At 39.1% G+C, this 25162-nt stretch overlaps 1 protein-coding gene across 10 annotated transcripts in view; it reads right to left on the bottom strand.

The window, feature by feature from the left end:
• The window catches only part of AP4E1 (adaptor related protein complex 4 subunit epsilon 1), a 220766-nt gene that overhangs the window by 73485 nt on the left and 122119 nt on the right, over window positions 1-25162 (bottom strand). For 4 of the 10 annotated variants that reach the window (XR_007519759.1, XR_007519758.1, XR_007519760.1 and 1 more), the window contains exons 18-20: window positions 22863-23423; window positions 21290-21480; window positions 19720-19877 (exon numbers count right to left, since the gene is read on the bottom strand). Coding sequence is in view for 6 of the 10 variants with exons in the window: in XM_049904955.1 (XP_049760912.1) it covers window positions 19381-19541; window positions 19720-19877; window positions 21290-21480; window positions 22863-23423 (1071 nt within the window). In the remaining 4 variants the exon portion in view is untranslated. Of the gene's footprint in view, window positions 1-1315; window positions 19542-19719; window positions 19878-21289; window positions 21481-22862; window positions 23424-25162 lie in introns of those variants that run through there. The other 6 variants (XM_049904954.1, XM_049904953.1, XM_049904950.1 and 3 more) reach the window with 4 other exon arrangements.

Here is a 25162-nt window from a genome sequence, read left to right as displayed (position 1 = left end):
ACAATGAATAAGAGGAAAACACAATATTTAAACTACTCAGCACAAAAATTAAGTGGGAAACAGAAACTGTCAACAACACACACAAAAAGATATCCAAATGACAGCACTAAATACCTACCCATAATTACACTGAATGTAAGTGGACTAAATGCACCAAAAAAGAGACAGAGAGAGTCAGAATGGATAGAAAAACACTATCCGTATATATGCTGTCTACAAGAGACACATCTTATACTTAAAGACACAAACAAACTAAAACTCAAAGATGAAAAAAAAATATACCAAACAAACAAAAATTAAAAAAAGAGCAGAACTGGCAATATTAATTTTTGACAAATTAAACATTAAAGTTAAATCTACCACAAAGGATAAGGAAGGATGCTGTGTAATGATTAAAGGGACAATATACCAGAAGGATATAACCATACTAAATATTTATGCAACCAATGACAGGGCTTCAAGATACAAAAAACACACTCCAACAGCATTGAAAAGTGAGATGGACAGCTCCACAATAATAGTAGACGACTTCAACACACCACTTTCGGTGAAGGACAGGCATCCAGAAGGAAGGTCAATAAAGATACGGAAGATCTAAATGCCACGATCAACCAACTCGACCTCGTGAACACATATGGAACACTCCACCCAACAGCAGCCAAGTATCTTTTTTTTCCAGCACATATGGAACATTCTCTAGAATAGACCACATATTAGGCCATAAAGCAAGCCTAAACAGAATCCAAAACATTGAAATATTACAAAGCATCTTCTCTGATCATGAGGCAATAAAAGTAGAAATCAATCACAGAAAAATCAGGGAGAGGAATCAAACACTTGAAAACTGAACAATACCCTGCTCAAAAAACACTGGGTTATAGAAGAAATTAAGGAGAGAATAGAGGAATTCATAGAATCCAATCAGAATGAAAACACTGCCTATCAGAGCTGTTGGGATGCATATAAAGCAGTGCTCAGAAGTGAATTTTTATCAATAAATGCACACATACAAAAAAGAAGAGCCAAAATCAAATAATTATCCCTACAACTTGAACAAATGGAAAGAAAGCAAGGAAACACTCAGAAAGCAGAACAAAGCTAATAAAAATTAAAGCAAAACTAAACAAAATAGAATACAGAAAAACAACTGAAAGAGTTAACAAGAACGAAAGGTTAACAAAATTGATAACCATTGGCCAAACTGAGAAAACAAAAACAGGAGAGGAAGCAAATAACCCAAATAAGGAATGAGATTGGCACTATCAGAACAGACTCAACTGAAAATTGAAAGAATCATATCAGGTTACTATGAAAAACTGTACTCTAACAAATTTGAAGAAATGGATGAATTTCTAGAAATACACTACTTACCTAAACTAGCACAAACAGAGGTAGGACAACTAAATAAACCCATAACAAAAGAAGAGATTGAACAGGTCATTTAAAAACTCCCTACAACAAAAAAAAGCCCTAGCATGGATGGCTTCACTGGAGAGTTCTACCAAACTTTCAGAGAAGAGTTAACACCACTATTACTAAAGGTATTTCAGAGCATAGAAAAGGATGGAATACTCATTCTAAAAGCCAGCATATCCTTGATACCAAAACCAGGTAAAGACACCACAAAAAAAAGAAAATCACACACCTATCTCTCATGAACCTAGACGTAAAAATCCTCAAAAAAAAAAAAAAAAAAACTCTAGCCAGTACAATTCAACAACATATCAAAAAAATAATTCACCATGACCAAGTGGGATTCATACCAGGAATGCAGGGATGGCTCAACATTAGAAAAGCAATCAATGTAGCCCATCATATAAATAAAACAAAAGACAAGAACCACATGATCTTATCAATTGATGCAGAAAAGGCATTTGACAAAGTCCAACACCCATTCATGATAAAATCTCTCAGCATAATAGGAATTGAAGAAAATTCCTCAACATAATAAAGGGCATTTACAAAGCCAACAGCCAACATCATCCTAAATGGAGAGAGTCTGAAAGCATTCCCCTTGAGATCGGAAACCAGACAAGGATGCCCTTTATCACCACTCTTATTCAACATTGTGCGGGAGGCCCTAGCCAGAGCAATTAGACTAGATAAGGAAATAAAGGGCATCCAGATTTGTAAGGAAGAAGTAAAATTATTTCTATTTGCAGATGACATGATCTTATACAGTAAAAACCCTAAAGAATCCTCAAGAAAAGTACTGAAACTAGTAGAAGAATTCAGCAGAGTATCAGGATACAAGATAAACATACAACAATCATTTGCATTCCGCTACACCAACAAAGACAGCATCGAAGATCACCAAATCAATATGATTTACAGTAGCCCCCAAGAAGATAAAACATTTTGGAATAAATTTAACCAGAGATGTAAAAGACCTACACGAAGAAAACTATAAGACACTACTGTGAGAAACCAAAAAAGACCTATGTAAATTGAAAAATATACCTTGCTCGTGGATAGGAAGACTCAACATTGTAAAAATGTCTATTCTACCAAAATCAATCTATAGATTCAACGCAATTCCTATCCAAATTCCAACATTTTTTAATGAGATGGAGAAACAAAGCACCAACATCATATGGAAGGGAAAGAGGCCCTGGACAAATAAAACATTACTGAAAAACAATAACAAAGTGGGAGGCCTCACACTACGTGATTTTGGAATATACATACTGCCACATTCCCCTGCATGTGAGTTTGCCATACTGTGGGGGCTTGTGTGTTGCTATGATGCTGTAAGCTATGCCACCGGTAGTCAGATACCAGCAGGGTCACCCATGGAGGACGGGTTTCAGTTGAGCTTCCAGACTAAGACAGACTAGGAAGACGGACCCAGCACTCTACTTCTGAAAAGCATTAGCCAGGGAAAACCTTATGAATAGCAGCATAACATTGTCTGATATAGTGCTGGAAGATGAGCCCCCCAGGTTGGTCCTCAAAGTAGAGTCGACCTTAATGATGTGGATGGGGTAAAGCTTTCAGGACCTCCATTTGCTGATGTGGCATGACTCAAAATGAGAAGAAACAGCTGTAAACATCCATTAATAATCGGAACCTGGAATGTATGAAGATAGAATGACAGAATATTGTAAGACCAACGACTTCTTCATTGCAAATACCTTCTTTCACCAACATAAACGGTGACTACACACATGGACTTCACTAGATGGAACACACAGGAATCAAACTGACTACATCTGTGGAAAGAGACGACAGAAAAGCTCAATATCATCAGTCAGAACAAGGCCAGGAGCTGACTGTTAAACAAATCATCAATTGCTTATATGCAAGTTCAAGTTGAAACTGAAGAAAATCAGAGCAAGTTCACAAGAGCCAAAATATGACCTTGAGTATATCCCACCTGAATTTAGAGACCATCTCAAGAATAGATTTGATGTATTGAACACTAGTGACCGAAGACCAGACGAGTTGTGGAATGACATGAAGGACATCATGTATGAAACAAAGCAAGAGGTCACTGAAAAGACAGGAAAGAAAAGACCAAGATGGATGCCAGAGGAGACTCTGAAACTTGCTCTCAAATGTCGAGCAGCTAAAGCAGAAGAAAGAAATGATGAAGTAAAAGAGCTGAACAGATTTAAAAGGGCGGCTCAAGAAGACAAAGTATTATAATGACACGTGCAGAGAGCTGGAGATGGAAAACCAAAACGGAGGAACGCGCTCAGCGTTTCTCGAGCTGAAAGAACTGAAGAAAAAATTCACCCTCAAGTTGCAATACTAAAGGATTCTATAGGGAAAATATTAAACGACGCAGGAAGCATCAAAAGAAGATGGAAGGAATACACAGAGTAATTATACCAAAAAGAATTAGTCGATGTTCAACCATTTCAAGAGGCAAAATGAGACCAGGAACCGATGATACTGAAGGAAGAAGTCCAAGCTGCTCTGAAGGCATTGGCGAAAAACAAGGCTCCAGGAATTGACGGAATATCAATTGTTATGTTTCAACAAAAGGATGCAGCGCTGGAGGTGCTCACTCTTCTATGCCAACAAATATGGAAGACAGCTTCCTGGCCGACTGACTGGAAGTGATCCATATTTATGCCTTTTCCCAAGAAAGGTGGTCCAACCGAATGCAGAAATTATAGAACAATATCATTAATATCACACACAAGCAAAATTTTGCTGAAGATCATTCAAAATGGCTACAGCAGTATATCAACAGAGAACTGCCAGAAATTCAGGCTGGTTTCAGAAGAGGACGTGTTGTTGTTGTTGTTAGGTACCTCTGAATTGGTTCTGACTCACAGCAACCCGATGCGTAACAGAACGAAACACTGCCCAGTCCTGCGCCATCCTTACAATCGTTGTTATGCTTGAGCTCACTATTGCAGCCACTGTGTCAACCCACCTCCTTTAGGGCCTTCCTCTTTTCTGCTGACCTTCTACTTTACCAAGCACGATGTCATTCTCCAGAGACTGGTCCATCCTGATAACATGTCCAAAATATGTAAGACACAGTCTCGCCATCCTCCCTTCTAAGGAGAATTCTGACTATACTTCTTCAAAGACAGATGTTTTTGTTCTTTTGGCAGCCCGTGGCATATTCCATATTCTTCGCCAACACCATCTTCAAGGGCATCAATTCTCCTACGGTCTTCCTTATCCACTGTTCAGTTTTCACAGGCATATGAGGTAACTGAAAATACCACAGCTTGGGTCAGAAGCACCTTAGTCTTCAAGGTGACATCTTTGCTCTTCAACACGTTAAACAGGTCCTTTGCAGATTTACCCAATGCAACGTGCCTTTTGATTTCTTGCTGCTTCCATGGCTGTTGATTGTGGATCCAAGTAAAATGAAATCCTTGACAACTTCAATCTTTTCTCTGTTTATCATGATGTTGTTCATTGGTCCAGTTGTGATGATATTTGTTTTCTTAATGTTGAGGTGCAACCCATACTGAAGGCTATGGTCTTTGATCTTCATTAGTAAGGGCTTCAAGTCCTCTTCATTTTCAGCAAGCAAGGTTGTGTCATCTGCATAACACAGGTTGTTAGTGAGTCTTCCTCCAAACTTGATGCCCGCTCTTCTTCTTGTATTATTTGTTCAGCATACAGATCGAATAGATATGGTGAAAAAATAAAACCCTGACACACACATTTCCTGACTTTAAATCACTCAGTATCCCCTTGTTCTGTCTGAACAACTACCTCTTGATCTATACAGAGGTTGCTCACAAGCACAGTTAAGTGGTCTTATGTTATCCATAATTTGTTATGATCCACACAGTCGAATGCCTTTGCAGAGTCAATAAAACACAGGTAAATGTCCTCCTGGTATTCTCTGCTTTCAGCTAGGATCCATCTGACATCGGCAATGATATCTCTGGTTCCACGTCCTCTTCTGAAACTGGCCTGAACTTCTGGCAGTTCCCTGTCGATATACTGCTGCAGCCGTTTTTGATATCTTCAGGAAAATTTTGCTTGCGTGTGATATTAATGATATTGTTCTACAATTTCCACATTTGGATGGATCACCTTTCTTGGGACTAGGCATAAATATGGATCTCTTCCAGTCAGTTGGCCAGGAAGCTGTCTTCCATATTTCTTGGCATAGAAGAGTGAGCACCTCCAGTGCTGCATCTGTTTGTTGAAGCATCTCAATTGATATTCCATCAACTCCTGGAGCCTTGTTTTTCACCAATGCCTTCAGAGCAGCTTGGACTTCTTCCTTCAATACCATTGGATCCTGATCACATGCTACTTTCTGAAATGGTTGAAAATCGGCTAATTCTTTTTGGTATAATTACTCCGTGTATTCCTTCCATCTTCTCTTGATGCTTCCTGTGTTGTTTAATATTTTCCCCATAGATTCCTTCACTATTGCAACTCGAGGCTTGAATTTTTTCTTCAATTCTTTCAGCTTGAGAAATGCCAAGCATGTTCTTCCCTTTTGGTTTTCCATCTCCAGCTCTTTGCACATGTCATTGTAATACTTTACTTTGTCTTCCTGACCCGCCCTTTGAAATCTTCTGTTCAGTTCTTTTACTTCATCAATTCTTCCTTTTGCTTTAGCTGCTCGATGTTCGAAAGCAAGTTTCAGAGTCTCCTCTGGCATCTGTCTTAGTCTTCTCTTTCTTTCCTGTCTTTTAATGACCTCTTGCTTTGTTCATATATGATGTCCTTCATGTCATTCCACAACTCGTCTGGTCTTCGGTCACTAGTGTTCAATGCATCAAATCTATTCTTGAGATGGTCTCTAAATTAAGGTGCGATTTTTTTTATACTTAAGGTCATATTTTGGCTCTTGTGAACTTGCTCTGATTTTCTTCAGTTTCAACTTGAACTTGCATATAAGCAATTGATGATCTGTTCAACAGTCAGCTCCTGGCCTTGTTCTGACTGATGATATTGAGCTTTTCCACCATCTCTTTCTACAGATGTAGTCAATTTGATTTCTGCGTGTTCCATCTGGTGAGGTCCATGTGTATAGTCGCTGTTTATGTTGGTCAAAGAAGGTATTTCCAATGAAGAAGTCCTTGGTCTTGCAAAATTCTATCATTCCATCTCTGGCATTGATTCTATCACTAAGGCCATATTTTCCAACTACTGATCCTTCTTCTTTGTTTACAGCTTTCGCATTCTATTCACCAGTAATTATCAATGCATCTTGATTGCATGTTCAATCAATTTCAGACTGCAGCAGCTGATAAAAATCTTCTATTTCTTCATCTTTAGCCCTAGTGGTTGGTATGTAAAGTTGAATAATAGTTGTATTAAATTGTTTTCTTTGTAGACGTATTGATATTATCCTATCACTGACATCGTTGTACTTCAGGATAGATCCTGAATGTTCTTTTTGATGATGAATGCAACACCATTCCTCTTCAAGTTGCCATTCCCAGCATAGTAGACTATACGATTGTCCAATTCAAAATAGCCAACACCAGTCCATTTCAGCTCACTAACGTGTAGGATATCAATGTTTGTGTTCCATTTCATTTTTGACAATTTCAAATTTTCCTAGATTCATACTTCATACATTACAGGTTCCGATTATTAATGGATGTGTGCAGCTGTTCTCATTTTGAGTTGTGCCACATCAGCAAATGAAGGTCCTGGAAGCTTTAGTCCTTCCACGTCATTAAGGTCGACACTACTTTGAGGAGGCAGCTCTTCCCCAGTCATCTTTTGAGTGCCTTCCAACCTGGGGGGGCTCATCTTCCAGCACTATATCAGACAACGTTCCACTGGTATTTATAAGGTTTGCACTGGCTAACACTTGTCAGAAGTAGACTGCCAGGTCCTTCTTCCTAGTCTTAGTCCGGAAGCTCAGCTGAAACCTGTTCTCCGTGGGCAACCCTGCTGGTATCTGAATACTGGTGGCATAGCTTCCAGCATCACAGCAACACACAAGCCCCCACAGTACGACAAACTGACAGATACGAGGGGGACACTGAACCAGGGATATCATTGCTGATATCAGATGGATCCTGGCTGAAAGCAGAGAATACCAGAAAGATGTTTACCTGTGTTTTATTGACTATGCAAAGGCATTCAACTGTGTGGATCATAACAAATTACGGATAATATTGTGAAGAATCGGAATTCCAGAACACTTAATTGTGCTCATGAGGTAACTGTACATAGATCAAGAGGCAGTTGTTCAGAGAGAACAAGGGGGTACTGATTGGTTTAAAGTCAGGAAAGGTGTGTGTTAGGGTTGTATCCTTTCACCATACCTATTCGATCTGTATGCTGAGCAAATAATCTGAGAAGTTGGACTGTATGGAGAAGAACGGGGCATCAGAATTGGAGGAAGACTCATTAACAACCTGCGTTATGCAGATGTAACTCTGCTTGCTGAAAGTGAAGAGGACTTGAAACACTTACTGATGAAGTCAAAGACCACAGCCCTCAGTATGGGCTGCATCTCAACATAAGGAAAACAAAAAATCATCACAACTTGACCAATGAGCACCATGATAAACGGAGAAAAGATTGAAGTTGTCAAGGATTTCATTTTACTTGGATCCACGATCAACAGCCATGGGAGCAGCAGTCAAGATATCAAATGATGCATTGCATTGGGTAAATCTGCCGCAAAGGACCTCTTTAAAGTGTTGAAGAGCAAAGACGTCACCTTGAAGACTAAGGTGTGCCTGACCCAAGCCACGGTACTTTCAATCGCATCATATGCATGTGAAAGCTGGACAGTGAATAAGGAAGACCGAAGAAGAATTGATGCCTTTGAATTGTGGTGTTGGAGAAGAATATTGAATATACCATGGACTGCCAAAAAAATGAACAAATCTGTCTTGGAAAAAGTACAACCAGAATGCTCCTTAGAAGGATGGCAAAACTGCTTACATACTTTGGACATGTTTTCAGGAGGGATCAGTCCCTGGAGAAGGACATCATGCTTGGCAAAGCACAGGGTCAGTGGAAAAAAGGAAGACCCTCAACGAGGTGGATTGACACAATGACTGCAACCATGGGCTCAAGCATAAGGATTGTAAGCATGGCACATGACCAGGCAGTGTTTCGTTCTGTTCTGCAAAGGGTCACTATGAGTCGGAACCAATTCGCCGGCACCTAACAACAACAAGAAGAATACCTATGCCTTGCCTCCATTCCTTAAATACCCAGTCTATCCTTTCTACTTGTCACATAAGGATCGTCGTTATGTACCATCGAATTTGTTCCGACTCACAGCAACCCTATGTGCAACAAATAACGTTCTTGCTTTTCAACATTTTAAAGAAGTCTTTTGCAGCAGATTTGCCAAATGCAATACGTTGTTTGATTTCTTGACTGCTCCTTCCATGGGTGTTGATTGTGAATCCAAGTAAAATGAAATCCTTGACTTCAGTATTTCCTCTGTTTATCGTGATGTTGCTTATTGGTCCAGTGGTGAAGATTTTTGTTTTATGTTGAGATGTAATACATACTGAAGGCTGTAGTCTTTGACCTTCAGCAGTATTTCAAAGCCGTCTTCACTTTCAGCAAGCAAGGTTATGTCATCTGCATATCGAAAGTTGTTAATGAGTTTTCCTCCAATCCTGATGCCACATTCTTCTTCGTATAGTCCAGCTTCTCAGATTATTTGCTCAGCATACAGATTGAATAAATACAGTGAAAGGATACAACCCTAACACATATGTTTCCTGATTTCAGAATGACTGCTTGCTCTACGTACAGGTTCCACATGAGCACAATTAAGTGTTCTAGAATTCTCACTCTTCGCTATGTTAAAAAAAAAAAAATCATGATTTATTATGATCCACACAGTTGATTGCCTTTGCATAGTCAATAAAACACAGGTAAATTTCTGGTATTCTCTGCTTTCAGCCATGATCCATCTGACATCAGCAATGATATCCCTCATTCCATATCCTCTTCTGAATTCGGCTTAAATTTCTGAAAATTTCCTGTCGATGTACTACTGTTTTTGAAATTATTTTCAGCAAAATTTTACTTGCGTGTGATATTAGTGATACTGTTTGATAATTTCCACATCCTGCTGGATCATGGCATTTTGGAATGGGCACAAATATGGATCTCTTCCAGTCACTTGGCCAGGTAGCCATCTTCCAGATTTCTTGGCATAGACAAGTAAGTGATTCCAGCGTTGCATCTGTTTGTTGAAACATCTCAATTGGTATTCTGTCAATTCCTGGAGCCTTGTCTTTCGCCAATGCCTTCAGTGCAGCTTGGACCTCTTTCTTCAGTAAGATTGGTTCTTAATCACATGCTACCTCCTGAAATGGTTGAACATCAACCAATTCTTTTTGGTACAATGACTCTGTGTATTCCTTCCACCTTCTTTTGGACCTTCTTGAATCATTCAACATTTTGCCCATAGAATCCTTTGATATTGCAACTTGAGGCTTGAATTTTGTCTTCAGTTCTTTCAGCTTGGGAAATACTGAGCGTGTTCTTCCCTTTTGGTTGTCTAACTCCAGGTCTGTGCACATTTAATTATAATACTTTACTTTGTCTTCTTGAGCTGCCCTTTGAAATCTTCTGTTCAGCACTTTTACTTCATCATTTCTTCCATTTCTATTAGCTACTGTATGTTCAAGAGCAAGTTTCAGAGTCTCTTCTGACATACATTTTGGTCTTTTTTTTTGAATGACCCTTTGCTTTCTTCATGTATCATGTCCTTGTTGTCATCCCACAACTCATCTGGTCTTTGGTCATTAGTGTCAATGCATCAAATCTATTCCTGAGATGGTCTCTAAATTCAGGTGAGATGTACTCAAGGTTGTATTTTGGTTCCCGTGGACTTGTTTCAATTTTCTTCAGCTTCAACTTGAACTTGCATATGAGCAACTGATAGTCTGTTCCACAGTCAGTCCCTGGCCTTGTTCTGATGATACTGAACTTTTCCATTGCCTCTTTCCACAGACGTAGTCGATTTGACTCCTGTGTTTTCCAACTGGTGAGGTCCACGTGTACAGTAGTATAGTCGCAGTTTATGTTGTTGAAAAAATCAGTCGCTGGTCTGGCAAAATTCTATCATGTGATCTCTGGCATCATTTCTATCACCAGGGCCATATTTTCCAAAAACTTATCCTTCTTGTTTCCAGCTTTCACATTCTAATCACCAGTAATTATCAATGTACGTTAGATCAATTTCAGACTGCAAAAGTTGGTAAAAAATCTTCAGTTTCCTCATCTTTGGCATTAGTGGTTGGTGTGTAAATTTGAATAATAGTCATATTAACTGGTCTTCCTTCCTATCACTGAGTGTTATACTTCAGGATAGATCTAGAAACGTTCTTTTTGACAATGAATTTGATACTATTCCTCTTCAAATTGTCATTCCAGGCATAGTACACCATATGAGTATCTGATTCAAAATGGCCAATACCAGTCCATTTCAGCTCACTAATGCCTAAGATATTGATCTTCAAGTGTTTCATTTAATTTTTGACAACTTCAAATTTTCCTAGATTCATACTTTGTACATTCCATGTTCTAATTATTAATGAATGTTTGTGGCTGTTTCTTCTCATTTTGCGTCGTGCCACATCGCCAAATGAAGGTCCTCAAAGTTTTACCCACATCATTAAGGTCAACTGTACTTTGAAGAATTATTTAGGAAATAATATTGGGATCATTATTCCCTGTCCTTGAGCATAGAGAATGTGACCCAACTGGAGTTGGGCTCACAAGGGCTCACAAGGACACAACAACTGGGCTCTGATGTATAAAGACAATAGCTAAAATAATCTTGTAAAATATCTTTCAGGGAATCTTTCACATAAGCCAGAACACAAACGACTTCCCACTCTTATCTTTTTCTATTAACATTTAGTGAATGGAAATTTGTTGGACCAGTGAAGACCCTCCTGTTATTACTGCAACCCATACCAATCATTGAGAGGGACAATTCAAAACGTAGGATCACAATTTCTAGACAATCTGTGAAAAGGTGAAGTTTTCCAGTGGTTTTGCCCATTTTGTACTGTTAATATACACTGATGACTCTGTGGACTTGGGAAGACATGGCTGTGGCAGCATGCTTGTCCATTTTCCCATTCTTGCTTATTCTATATTTCCTTGGACTAGGAAAGGCATGGCTGTGGCAGCATGCTTGTCGCTTTCTTTTGCCTTTTTGAATATATGCCGAATAAAACTTTGTTTTTGCTTTACTAAACTTTATGATGTTTTTTACCCTTCAACAGTTGTCAGCTCTTCCCCTGCAGTATTTTGAGTGTCTTCCAACCTGAGGGGCTCATCTTCCAGCAGTATATCAAACAATGTTCTGCTGCTATTTATAAGGTTTTCACTGGCCAATTTTTTCCTGAAGTAGATCACCCAGTTCTTCTTCCTAGTCTTAGTCGGGAAGCTCCACTGAAACCTGTCCACCATGGGTGACCCTGCTGGCATTTGAAGTACCAGTGGCATAGCTTCACAGCAAGGTGCAAGCCACCATAGTCTGACAAACTGATGGACAAGTGAGGGAATATAAGGAGTGAAGATGTGCAATTAATCTGGTTTCTAGGCATTTTTCTCTCACAGAAACACAATCTCTGGGCTCTCATCTATCCATTTGGTACAGGTCCTGCCAGATCTCATCAGGGAAAAACTTCCTGAGGCCAGCCATTTAGTAACGTTGGCAATTTAATGCTTTTGTGAAGGAAAGGTACTCATCCACTTAGCAAAACAGTTTAAAATAACTAAAGGAAATTGATTCCCTTCCTTGGAAAGCCACCCACAATCTAGCTGCAACCATTTACAAGGACCCACTATTTCTTCAGCATTAAAGGTGGTTCAGGAAACTCATCACGTTTGATATCATCTGTACTCTCTACACTCCCAGCCCCATCTTCTCTGTAGGGGCCACCATCCGTAACTTCTTGGAGCTCTCTGGGACTTACCTTTTGGGTGCACTCCTACCTTGAATCCATGCACCTACCATAAAAAGCTTTCTGTGCAATGCATACAAAACACATCTGTTAAGTAACTCAAACCTTCCTGCCACTTTATCCCAGAGGGCCTGTTCCCTTTGAGCTTTCCTAATGCTGTTGATGTTATTAAAGTATAGGTGGTCCTCTCATTATCATAGCACTCACTTTTCTAAAGAAATAAGTATTGCTGATTTGCCTGGTAAGGCTGCTTTATCATACTCATTAGCTCTTTATCTTTAACTTCCTTGATCAAATGTCCACTCCTTTCTGTCCTAGTACAAGTTCTTTAGGTCAATAAAACTTTATAGACGTCTAGGTACTTGACTACTAGCCTAAAGGTTCGCACTTCAAACTCACCCAGAAGCACCTCAGAAGACAGGCCCAGTGATCTGCTTCAGAAAGGTCACGGCCTTGAAAACCCTATGGAGCAGTTCTATTCTGCTCACAGGGGGTTGTCATGAGTCAGAATGGACTGGATAGCAACTAACAACAACATCATAACACAAAAAAGTCCCCCCCTCCAACATAATTTCATCTGTAATCACATTGCACTTGCAGGGAGTATCTCTTAAATGACATGGCACAGTCTTATAAGACCTAACTTTGATTTAAAAGATAAAACCAAAGCCACTATCCCTGTCCTTGAGTATAAAGAATGTTACCCAGCTGAAGCTGGACTCATAAGGACCCACAATAACACATCCACTGAGCCCTGTGGTATAAAAACAATAGTTAGGAAGGACAATCTTGGAAAACACCTTTTAGGGAAACTTTCACATAAACAAATCATAAACAGAGCACAAAAGACCCACATACTTTCCACTCTTACGTTTTTCTATTAGTGTTTAGTGAATGGTAAGATTTGTTGGACCAGTGAAGACCCTCCAGACTGTCGTCACTAAAGCCTGTACCAATGATTATTAATAAAGACAATTCAAAATGTAGAATCACAGTGATTTAGCAGTTTTTAGCCATGTGAAAGGGTGAAGCTTTCAATGATTTTACCCATTTGTAATGTTAATATATACTGATGATTCTGTAACATTTCTTGGACTCAGACCAGCTCTGGCAGCATGCTTGTCTTTTCCCAGTTTTGCCTCTTTGAACGTAAGTCAAATAAAATCTTTCTTCTTGCTTTACTATAACTTTGTGTTTTCACCCTAGGACACCTTTCAGGCTGGTAGAGGTCTCATCAAGCAGTCATGCTTCCTCTCTTCCATCTGGTACAAACTGGCATATTTTCCTTCTGTTGACTTATATCTATAACCAGACCAGATGCCTTGGAGAAAGGAGGCGTCCAGTAAAAAACATTTGCCATTTCTACAGTTAACAATCTTCACATGTAATTATGTTCATCATGTTGTTCAACTATCACCACATACCCTTCCTAACAGATTTGTTTCCCAGACTCTCAGCTGATAGTCGGAGTGTGTGGTCACCCACCTCAATCCTGAGGCTGCTAGTACTGCTGTAGCCAAGGCTGACAGAGAGCTGGAGCCCACCCAGTTGGCCCTGAGGGGACCTCTCATACATTTAGCTCCTAGCCATCTCACGGCCCTTCAAGCAGGACAGCTATGAGCTCATGATCACCTAAATCCTACGGGTGTAGAACCACGGGGGCCAGGCCCTGTCCCTGAATGCGGGGGAGCTGGCACTCCTGGGCACCTGACTGGCGATGCCATCTTCATCTACCACTGCAAGACCCTGCAGGGCTGCTGCTGGCCTGGTGCCAGTGCTGGGAGTCCTCCCTGCACTTCGAGGCCATCGAAATGCCCTTCTGGCCCTGGACCAGCATGAAGGATGGCATCCAGCTGGTGTGCAAGCTGGATATGCTGGACTGAATCTACCACAACCCACTGACAGCCTCCCTGAGGGACCTTGCGCCCTGGCGACCTGCACCAAAGGTCGTGCCCTTCACCCAGGGCCTTCAGTGGTGGCTGCTGACAGCCAAGCCCTCAGACCTGTGGCTGTCGCTGGTCAGCCTGCTGGTCAAGGGCATGAAGGTGCTGGAGGCGATGACGGAGATCCAGATCATCGCTGACGTTGTCCTATTTGGGTGTGGGAGCCAGCCCTGCTATCCCCAGCTGATGCTGGGGCCCAACCCCACGCTCAAGGACCTCATGGGCTGGCTGCTGGGCCACTGCATGCCCAAGATGGAGAAGCAGCCCACCAAGGTGCTTGTGAAGCTGAACACTGGGGAGGCGCGGCTGCAGCAGACGAGCAGTCCTGTTGTGGGAACCAGGCCTTCAGGAAGGAACCACCCATGTGCCACGATTTAGGCTGAGGCTGCCCAGTCCCGGGACCGCTGCCTGTTGGCAATGCAGCAAGGGGGGGAAAAGAAGTGTTAGAGTTATGTTCAGGCAAAATGGGACACAGAGTATATGAAGAGTGTACGCGAGTCCTTCCCTGCGCATCCCCAGGATGGACAGAGAACCTTCGCACTTTTTGTGGGCCAGGTCGCACCCTGTCAGAGCCCAGAAGAGAGGAGTGTCCTTGTCCCCAGCCACTCCTGTGCATCTCACTGGCCAGAGCTTGACTGTGGAGCACAGTGAGCAAGAGCCCTCAGGGGCAAGGTGCGTGGTCAGTTCACTTCTGCCTGTGTACCAAAGGGGGTGGGCACAGCAAGGCCCCCACCCCTATGTCTCATAGGCCCTAGAAGCGCTATAGGCCAAGCAGAGAGACCCTTGAAGCATTCCTTTTTTTCTTTAAAGTTATTAAAAATGTAGCATTTTTATTTAGTACTTTAAGCATTATGACACTTTGATTTTAGTGGTGCTCATTTCCTTTCTTGTAATGGTTTTTCTCAAGAGCCTTTTTCGTACTGACTTTCTCCTGCAATTCTGGATGTTGGTGCCACAGTGCTCGGCACGTGGACGCCATTAAATGGCCAGGGTGTTTAAAAAAAAGACCAGATGGCTTTTCTTTACTTCTTCTTGGAAATTAATAAAACAATTGCAGGATCACTGACTTTGGGTGGCCAGGTCTTTCTAGTCATTCATTAATAACTGAGTGCCTGTCATGTACCAGGCAAAACGACATAAAAATATACACATGTTGAGTTTCTGTTGAGGGTGATGAAAAAAATCTGGAAAGAGATAGTGGTGATGGTTGCACAACGTGATGAATGGAATTAATGTCACTGAGTTGTACACTTAAAAAATGCTGAAATGGCAATTGTTTTGTTATATATATTTGTACATTAATAAAGAGGTAGTCAATCATAGAGGACAAAGTGTTAAGGACCTATGGCAGCCAGTTAATTAATAAAACATATTTTTACAGGAAAAAAGGCTGAAACAGCAAATATTCTGTTATATATATTTTTACAATAAAAAAATACACATGGTTCCTAATCATAGAAAGCTCAGTCTCTCATTATGCACGCACATGAACAAGTAACCATCATACAACCGTTAACCCTGGCCCATTTGGCTGCAGCCACTCCTACCTTTAAATAAACCTTTTCAATTACTACCATGAGTGTGGTGCATTTAAATATCTTTTTCTGACAGGCCCCCCAAAATGGGTCAAGTCTCAAAACTTTTTTCCTGTTATACTATATTTACAGCCAACAAGAGATATAAGTCACTGGGGTTCAAACTCTGTTTCTGATCTGGCTGTGTGTAAGAACACACAACACAAAGATGGCAAGGACACTCAGCCTCTTTGGTCACTGAGTTTCCAACTGGTTTACTGTGTTTCTTGCACCTTGAGGCATTACAGAAGCAGAACACACTGCTTTGAATGCTCTGGTCTGTGAGGATGAAAGCAGGTGATATGGACAGGCACCCTGAGGATTTTTTTCCTGAGGATTAGTCCACACTCTAACCTGCTCGAGGCCCACAAAGCTCTCTCTGAACATCACACAGGAATATCAGTATCTTTACTCTTAACCGATTAGATCAGATTCTTCAAGGTTGTAATAAGTAAATTATTCTTTCCACTCCATACCAATTGCTTCTGCTCTTTTTTTTTTTGGTAACGACTATCAAATTAAATGGTATTACTTATTATTCAGCTATTTAGATAATAAAGAATATATAGATCAAAAAAAAAGTACAGATCACTTTGTATTTATTACATTTTTAAATGAACTTTTCAAATTACAGAATTCAACTCCAAAGTAAGGTAATCAGTGTCTGTAGTTATTCACTTGCATTTTTCCCGTGTTAAAATCTTAACACAGCAAAACGCCTTAAAGACATATGAATAGGTTCGGGTACACTTTCAGTGGCTCACAATCATGACACAATGACCACATCTATCCATAAAAATATAAGGCAAATAGCTTAATATTTTAAAATGTTAATGACATAAAAGGAAAAACAAAATACTGCACTTTAACCACAACTATTTTGGTAGGTGGCAGAATGTTGTTTAAAATAAGGGTCCTGGGCAGAGCATATGCTGTGCTTGGCATGCATGGCACGTGAGCGCTCTAGCAGCTGCTCAGGTCCCATTGGCAGTTTCTCTAGAAGGATCCCATCTTGCCTGGAGTCTCTGATCTGCCTGCCTCCACAGGGACCATTAGGTCAGGAGGCCTGCCCCTTCCTCCTCCACCTGCCCATAAGGCTTCCCTGGCTACCCTTGATTCTCTCCCAGATTCATACTTGCTGCCATCTCCATTCTCAGCAGATGCCTGGCCCAGAACTCAGAGCTAAGCATTCCCACCACAGCTCGTGCCCCAGATGTTGCTCCATTCACTTGACTAAATTGCAACTGTAAGGTAAAGAGAAGGAGTCTACACACAAAAATCATTCTCCCCATTTTTAAGTTACATGTCCTACATTTCAAAAAAGGTTGGTGATGCCTGATTTAGAATTTAAAACATTGAGTTCAGGCAGAATATAAACTGAAGCTCTTTAAAATCTACTTTTTTCTATTAGTTGTTTGTTTTTGAAATTATAAAAATATAAACATTCTGCTAAACATTTCAGTTAGAAACCCTGTCATCTTGCTTTTTATTTAGTAGGTTCAGAAAGAACACAAGTGACACCATCATTCCTTTTGGCTGACCCTAAAATCATGCTCCCAGCCCTAAACCTCCCATTACACATCTCCCGTCATAGAAGGCTCTGCACACCAAGCATGTCTATCGTGACAACTGCTGATGCCACTCATGAACACACCCTGAAACAAAGCAGCAGATGAGCTCGGTGGGATCTCTCCCAGCCAGCTGCCCATCTGCTTGCTGGGCATCTTACACCTACTGCTCCACACCTGACCCAGGCTCAGTGGCTATGCAAACACATGGAAGGATGGACACACAAAAATTGGAGCACTTCCTTTGCCACAATGCTGCACTCCTTTGCAAAGTGAGAGGGGACTTCCTCTCTTTGTCAGAGTAACAGCAGACTCAGGTAAGGAGCTAAGGAGAAGGATGCTGCTGACAGAGGTAGGAATAAAAGGAAAGTGATGAGGCCACCTTGCCAGTGTCCACCATACCCCTAGAGTCAGCACATTCCCTTCACCATGACACTGCTGGGAGCTTGGGGGTGAGTCCAATTTTCTATTCAAAAGGAGGAACCACTGCAGGAAATTCCAGTCACTTATCATTATTCTTGTAGCAAGGTTTTACTGTATGTTTTTAAAAGAATGAAATTAACAAGATGTTATAATTCAAAATGAATAACAAAATTAATCATAAAAAAAAAACTGTCTTTGTTCTCTGAGGGGAATATTCTAAGACACAACGGACTAATGAAATCTATCAGCTCTGATTAGCTATGATTAATGAGATAACCTAAAACCAGAATTCCTGACCAGGGTGATAAACAGTGCCAATTAACCGGAGGATTAACTGCAATGACTTAAACCTACATTACTGAATAGTCTCCATGGCTAAGTGTGAGCAAAAGTGAAATAATAAATATTTCCCGCAGCACCATAAGGTTTTGTAAAATACTACTTCAGTTTTTAAAATTGATGTACAATCTCAATATTTTGGTGCATCATTCATTAAGCTTACTCTCTTCTTTTACTGATAACAATTCTGACTGAGGCCACATAGGCACAACTATAACACGAAAATGACATATTTTATTGAAGAAGCTGTATGGTACACTTTAAGAGAGTCATTGCTTCGGCTATATCCATTTGAGTACCAGAGGCTTCAAAGGCCAGGAAGTATAGCTCTGCCATTTATCTAAGCCCAAATTTAAATTGGCCAAAAGAACTTAAGTGGTAGCTATTTGCCATAACTCAAAAGGCCTTTTATATTTGTCTGCTTTGGTACTGTGTGCTCTTATGGATTTTGCTTCTATATGATAATATTTAATACATGGGTCTGAGTTTTTAAAATGAGAATATAGTGATTCACTTTGAATTTTAAAAATAAATGCAGTTGGAAAACAAATTTTTAGTCAAATTATATGGAACTATGTGTGACAAATTCCCTATAATAAAAACATTTTATCACAGATTGATTCCCCCCAATATCCAGCATGCTCATGGATTCTATACAACTGCCAGTGTGGGCTATCCCAACTTAGTTCAACACCAATCTAAGCAAAACATAACTGAAAATACTGATTTGCCCACCACAAAGGATATACTGCATTCCAAAGCCAAATATGAATTAGGTTTGGGATAGCAATTTTATGTCTCCTCTCCATTAAAGCATAAAACTGAGACTTGGCTTTACTACAAATCAGCTAGCACTACAGTAAATCTGCTATAAAATTATTTATAATAAAATAAATATTTTCAATCCCTCTACACTAAGTGATATATAAATCATTAGCAGTTTATAACATTAGCTTAGGTCACTTTTTTAGACCCAAACATACTGTATAATCCTGAGTAAAAGGTTAAGGTTACAGTTTCTTGGGGAACTTTTTTGACCAGGAATCATAAGGGACATAAAACCACAACTCATAATAATCCCCATTTTCATCATAAGTACCATGAGTTCTTTTTACTTTGGTAAATAACTATCTATGTAAACCTTTTATTGTGATGGAGTAAAACATAAGCAGAGCTTCTGCTAGGACCCCTCCATCACTTTTTGACACTGATACAGTACATAGTCAGGAAGAGTAGAGCAGGAGGATCTGAACCACAGGGCTAATACATCAGCATGAACTCGGAAATGCAACAGGCAGGGGACAGATGGGAGCAGCTGACAGGCCAACAGCCCTTCATTGCCTGCAACAAAACAAAAATTTTACATTCTTTAATGTAGTCTGAACAACACACTCATCGGAAAGACTCTTCTAACAGGGAACACAGCTCTAAGAGACCTGACCTCGTCAGAGTTAATGTGTGCTCCGATTGTGAGAAAGTCCCCACCAACACAGCGCTGCCTTTTTATAACTATACCAACCTATAATGTCAACGATATGAAGTCTCAGCTTCTGTTGCAGGGTCTTTAGGGCAGAAGGCAGAGCAGCTTGAGATTCTGACATTTTTATATTTTGCTTCACATCGTTTGCGAAGGATAACCAAAGTTTGCCAAAGTCTTCAGTTGAGATTTTTAATGGTCTGAAAATAATTTTCAAAATTAGATTTATGCCCAGAAGAAGAAAATGATTCTAAATAAGCAAATAAACACATTTCTAATAAAACATAAATCTAGATCCCACAAAATTTATGTTTTTAAACCCGATGAAATAAAATAGTGAAAGCAGATGTTATTAAATTGCAAATGTCTTTTCTATTAGTCTTTCTAGTAGATTTTAACAATTTCACAAATTCTTCAAATATAATATACAACTTTTCTTTCATGTATACTTTGTATTTGGGATAATGAGATACTCTATCAGAGTCATGTAAAAGAGTAGGAACACAAAGACCCAGTACCTTGTATAAATTAGACTAACAGAAAGAATTTTAGCAAATGTATTAAAAAAAAAAAAAAAAAAAGGCTCATGAAACTAAAGGTCTAATAGTTAACTGGGTATCTGTGCAAGTAGGATTTTAGGAAACTTTTATATTCTATTTACATTTTCTATAGCATTTGAATTTTTATAATAAGTACATATTGATTTTATAATCAGGAAAAAGATACATATGACTTCATTAATATGCACAGAACTGTTTATGTTACATGTACTGCGCTTCTTAAAGTTACTAACACTCACTGCTATGGAATATACCTTCACAGCCACAGAATGTAAGCTTTTTGAAGGCTGGATTCTATCTTATGCAGCATCACTGGTATAAATAGAGTCTGACAAATTCTTCAATACATTTACTGAAAGGCTGTAAAGCGTGAGCAAAAATCATGGTAATGTAAATAACACAAGTGGATGTACAGAGGTTAAAAATTTTAGATATTATTTTGCATTCTTGGTTCAGACACCCTTTACTTAAAAAAATGTTCAAACACATTACAATATAGTTATAAAACTAAAAGAGCAGAATAATTAAGAGACTATTTTCAATTGTGTTGATAACACTGCACAGTGCCGCATATAATGCTAAAAACTTAATGCAAGCTTAATAAAAAGTTAGTAACTGTTGTTTCTTGAAGATCTCTAAAGCTTAATGAACAGATTTTATGAAAGAATAAATCAGATGAATGAAATACAAATTGAGACAAACTTTTAAAACTTAAAAAAAAAACAAAACCATGAATAATCTTTGAAGTTATTTCAGTTTAAATGTTACTTCCTCTCAGAAGTGTTCCCAGATCATCAACTGACCCCAGCTAAATCAGGTCCCCTGTTACAACTTCTCATTGTACCACTTACTTTCCCTTCATAGCACAATGAATAATTATGACTGCATTGATGTGATTGTTCAGTGTCTCCCTCCCTAGACTAGAAGCTCCCTGAAAGTAGGGACTGTGTCTATTTTTGTCATAACCTGGCATCATTCGTCTGTCCAGAGAAGATACCCAATAAGCATTTGCTGAATGAGTAACTTGAATGAACATTACAGAAAATATTTACCTAATAAAATCTAGTAGTGATACGGTTACTGAAAATTCCAGCTGAGCAGAATGACTATCTATCATTTGATAATTTACAAAACCAGAAACAGTCCCTTCTGTAAAAGGTTCTTCCATCTGCACACTATGTTGAAAGTTTTTCATGCTTTCTGCTTCCATTACTGGCAAACAGCATTCAGGTTGTTCAGTGATCTGTAAATAAAAGTAACATAAGTTCTGAAAAAAGGATCAGTACAGACCATTATATGGATACCAATTTTCCATTTAATTGAAGTGATAAAAAGCATACCAATGTGAGAAATTAATAACAAACTATAATGCAAAGATGCCTGACAACTTCACCTAAGAAAAACTCCCTAGCACACATACTTAAGAAACGATAGTACACAGGTCCAAATTATGTAACAAATAGCATTATAATCAAAACCTATTTATAATTTTTTTTTAAAGACTACTAAATTCTAGTCTTGTAGCTCTCAATCCTGGTTGGCACCAGATTTTTATAGCTAGGGGCTTTAATTAAAAAAAAAAAAAGATACAGGTGTGTTCTCTTCTCCTCCTCCACCCCTACTCAAGCTCTGGCTGCAGGGCTTAGGCAAATAGGTTGGGTTTTGTTTGTGTTTAAGTTCCACTGGTGATTCACTGTAATACACATCTGGAGTCAGAAACTTCTGCCCACTTAGTGGCCCATGCAATGTAACAATCAACACATTCTAGCTCAAAGAAGAAACCGGTTCAGTTTTATAAAAGTGTGATATACTGGTCAAATCTCATTATAACTTCACCAAGGGCATCCAAACAATAATGCAATAAGCCATACTTCCAAAAATCACAATGACAGACTCTTGGAACTATGAAAGAGGAAGAACTGATACCCATGTACTAAGTACACAATAAATCTGTGAGAGAAAGACAAATTTAACAGTATACACATTTATCCTTCAATATTCTTACTCCTTGATATTCCTCAATTTATGTAAGCTTTTTTTTTTTTTTTTTAATGACACAAGAATTTTGTTTAGGTGTTTATGACAAGAATGAATGTAACATTTAAAGAGCACCTGAAAAGAACAAAAAATACACCCTTAAAATAATATAATAAAACTTAACATGTGCCGCGTAGGCCGTAAGCAATAAACGGACATTATCTCATTTAATGTACAGCTAATAGGAACGCCATATTAGCATCCTTATTTTACAGATGAGGAAATTGAGCCACTAAGCAATTAAATAACTTGTCCATGGTAACACAGCTAATATATACCAGAGGCAAAATTCAAAGCCAGCAGTCTGAGACCACATTCTTAACTACTATGCTCTATCAAAACTCACTTTATATCTATGGCCTTCCCCAATACAATCTTTATCATGTTTCCTTCTTTATCTGTCTCTTTTGAGCAATTCTTCCCCACTCTGAGTAATAAAAAAATTTGTTATACTGTTTGCTTTTGTTGTAAGAGGGTAAGAAAAATGTGGAAAAAAAATTCTTTTTTTCATCAGAAGAGCCATCTGCAGAAACAATAAGGAAGCACTATCCATATAAGGCAGATATGGTGAACCATTCACTGTCTTACCTTGAAATTTTCTGCAGGAGCAATTTCTAAGTTAGCACTTTTCAATTCTGAATGACTCTTATTAGCAACTGACCAGACCATCAATAAACAATCATCTTTCCAAATTTTGTAAGACAACACTGATATAGTTTCATTACTACAGACCTCCATGAGATCTGAATGCATGTGTTCAGTAGGTTCTTCTGACAAAGAAGAAGCTACAGAGATTTCTTTGGCAGCTGGGGCTGGAGTAGATGGAAAAGGGTAAAAAATTTCCAAGTTGTTATCAGCAAACAAAGAAGGTGCAGACATGCTGCAATTTGAGGGCTTCTTAACCATGGGCAGTGCTGTGAATAATTCAGAATCCAAAAGTTCCGAATTGAGGGAAAATTTCTTTAATCCTTTGTCTCCTCTATCCTGTGAAGTATCCAAATAATAATCTTCTTCATATGCTGCATTTGACAAAGAACTAAAGGAAGAGCAGGTCATATTATGAGTACTGGTTGTTTCTCCACTTTTTATTATTTCCTTGACTTTTGATTTCCTTCTGAATTTGTGAGAGACAGTATCTGCTTTTCCCAGCTGTAAAAATAAAACATAATAATAATAACATAAAAAGAAATCATTTTTACTGAGCATGAGTTTAAACATTCTTCTACATTACAAATGAGTAATTTACTAACTTGCTAAGGCTCTATCTATAAAGTATAAATTAACAAAGAATCAGAGATGAATAAAATGTTAAACCATGAAATTTTGACAGGTATATAACTGCGATCCATTAGCAAAATCTAATTCTCATTCAAAATGCATAAAATCAGAAAAAGAAATAAGGTCAAAAAGTCAATTGTGAACAATTCTAAAAGCCTATTAGATTTCAGAATTTAGACTGCACAGTGAGAAACCTAAAGTGTACACCTAAAAATGTTCAATCGGCAAATGTTGTCATATATATTTAAACAAACAAAAAACAGTGAGAAAGCTGGTCATTTTCTTAGTTTCTAAATTGTCCTAGAGAAACCTAAGATACCCTCAAATACAGGGATGGCCCAAACTCTGGTTTAGTAATCTATAATAATCATGATTTCATGTCATGTGGTCAATTAGCAGTGAAGAAAAATTGGTTTTATCACAACAATCAACTGATAATAGGTGACTGGAACACCCAGAAAGAAAGAGTTCTATTAACTGTTTAATGAAATTTGCCACATACACAGGAGACAGGACAGCAAATTCACTATCCTTGATCTAAACCTTCTGAAGAATGGTCTGCGAATATTTGTGAAAAGAATGATGGTTCAAGAGTTCCCTTGTCTCTCAAAGTCCTATCTAGAATCAGTACAGCCGAATGGCACTATTCTAAGTCCATGTCTCTATTCGCCTGGAGCCTTCGACACTGGGCAGCCATGCTACACTTAATTCTAATTAACCAGAATTCTAATTACCTCTTTCAAACCTCCTTTCTCCTCAAGCCCCAACACCTTCTTCCTACTCTCAACATATGAGTTTGTCTCCTACCTCCCAAGTCAGAATTCATCAAACAAGAGCTAACATTCTATTAAAAGTGAAAATAAAGGGAAGTGGGGGGAAGGGGCAAAGGACTTCCACTGTTAGTCATGGGATTCGAATCAGATATATATTAGACTGATATTATTTCTCAGGTCACTGATGCTCTGTTAATTTCTTTTTCTCTGTGCTTCTTTTGGATACTTTCTATTACTCTGTCTTAAGTCATCCAGTTTGCTGTTAATCATAAGCCACATAAATGAGAAGATACCGAAGTGACACCTTTATTAACATATTTACAGAGAAGAAACAGCCAATCTAGAATTGCACACTCTGAGAAAGTATCTTTTAAAAGTGAAGGTGAAATAAAGACTTTTTAGACAAAAGCTAAGAGAATTTGCCACTAGTAGACCTGTTGTAACGGTTAAAGTTGTGTGTCAATTTGGCTAGGCCATGATCTTCAGTGCTTTGGCAGTTATGTAAGTAGTGTGGCAGTTTTGTAATGATGTGGTCATCCTCTATGATGTGATCTGATATGATCAGTTGTACAGGTAGTTTCCTTGGGGGTATGGCCTGCATGCAACATACATATGGAAGTTCTCACAAAGCTTGCTTGCTTGCTCTGGATCCTGCAACTGGCTCATCATCATCTGAACTCTGGTGTGTGGGACTTGAGCCAGTGGTTTGCCATACTGCCTGCCAATCTTGGGATTTGTCACCCTCCACAGTCTGTGAGCCAGCAGCATGCTATCTGACCTGCTGATCTTGGATTCATCAGACTCCGTAGTCCGTGAGCTAGCAGCCTGCCAGCTGAC

The sequence above is a fragment of the Elephas maximus genome, chromosome 12, assembly GCF_024166365.1.
Source record: "Elephas maximus indicus isolate mEleMax1 chromosome 12, mEleMax1 primary haplotype, whole genome shotgun sequence".
Classification (NCBI taxonomy): domain Eukaryota; kingdom Metazoa; phylum Chordata; class Mammalia; order Proboscidea; family Elephantidae; genus Elephas; species Elephas maximus.
This window is presented reverse-complemented; position numbering and strand designations above follow the sequence as displayed.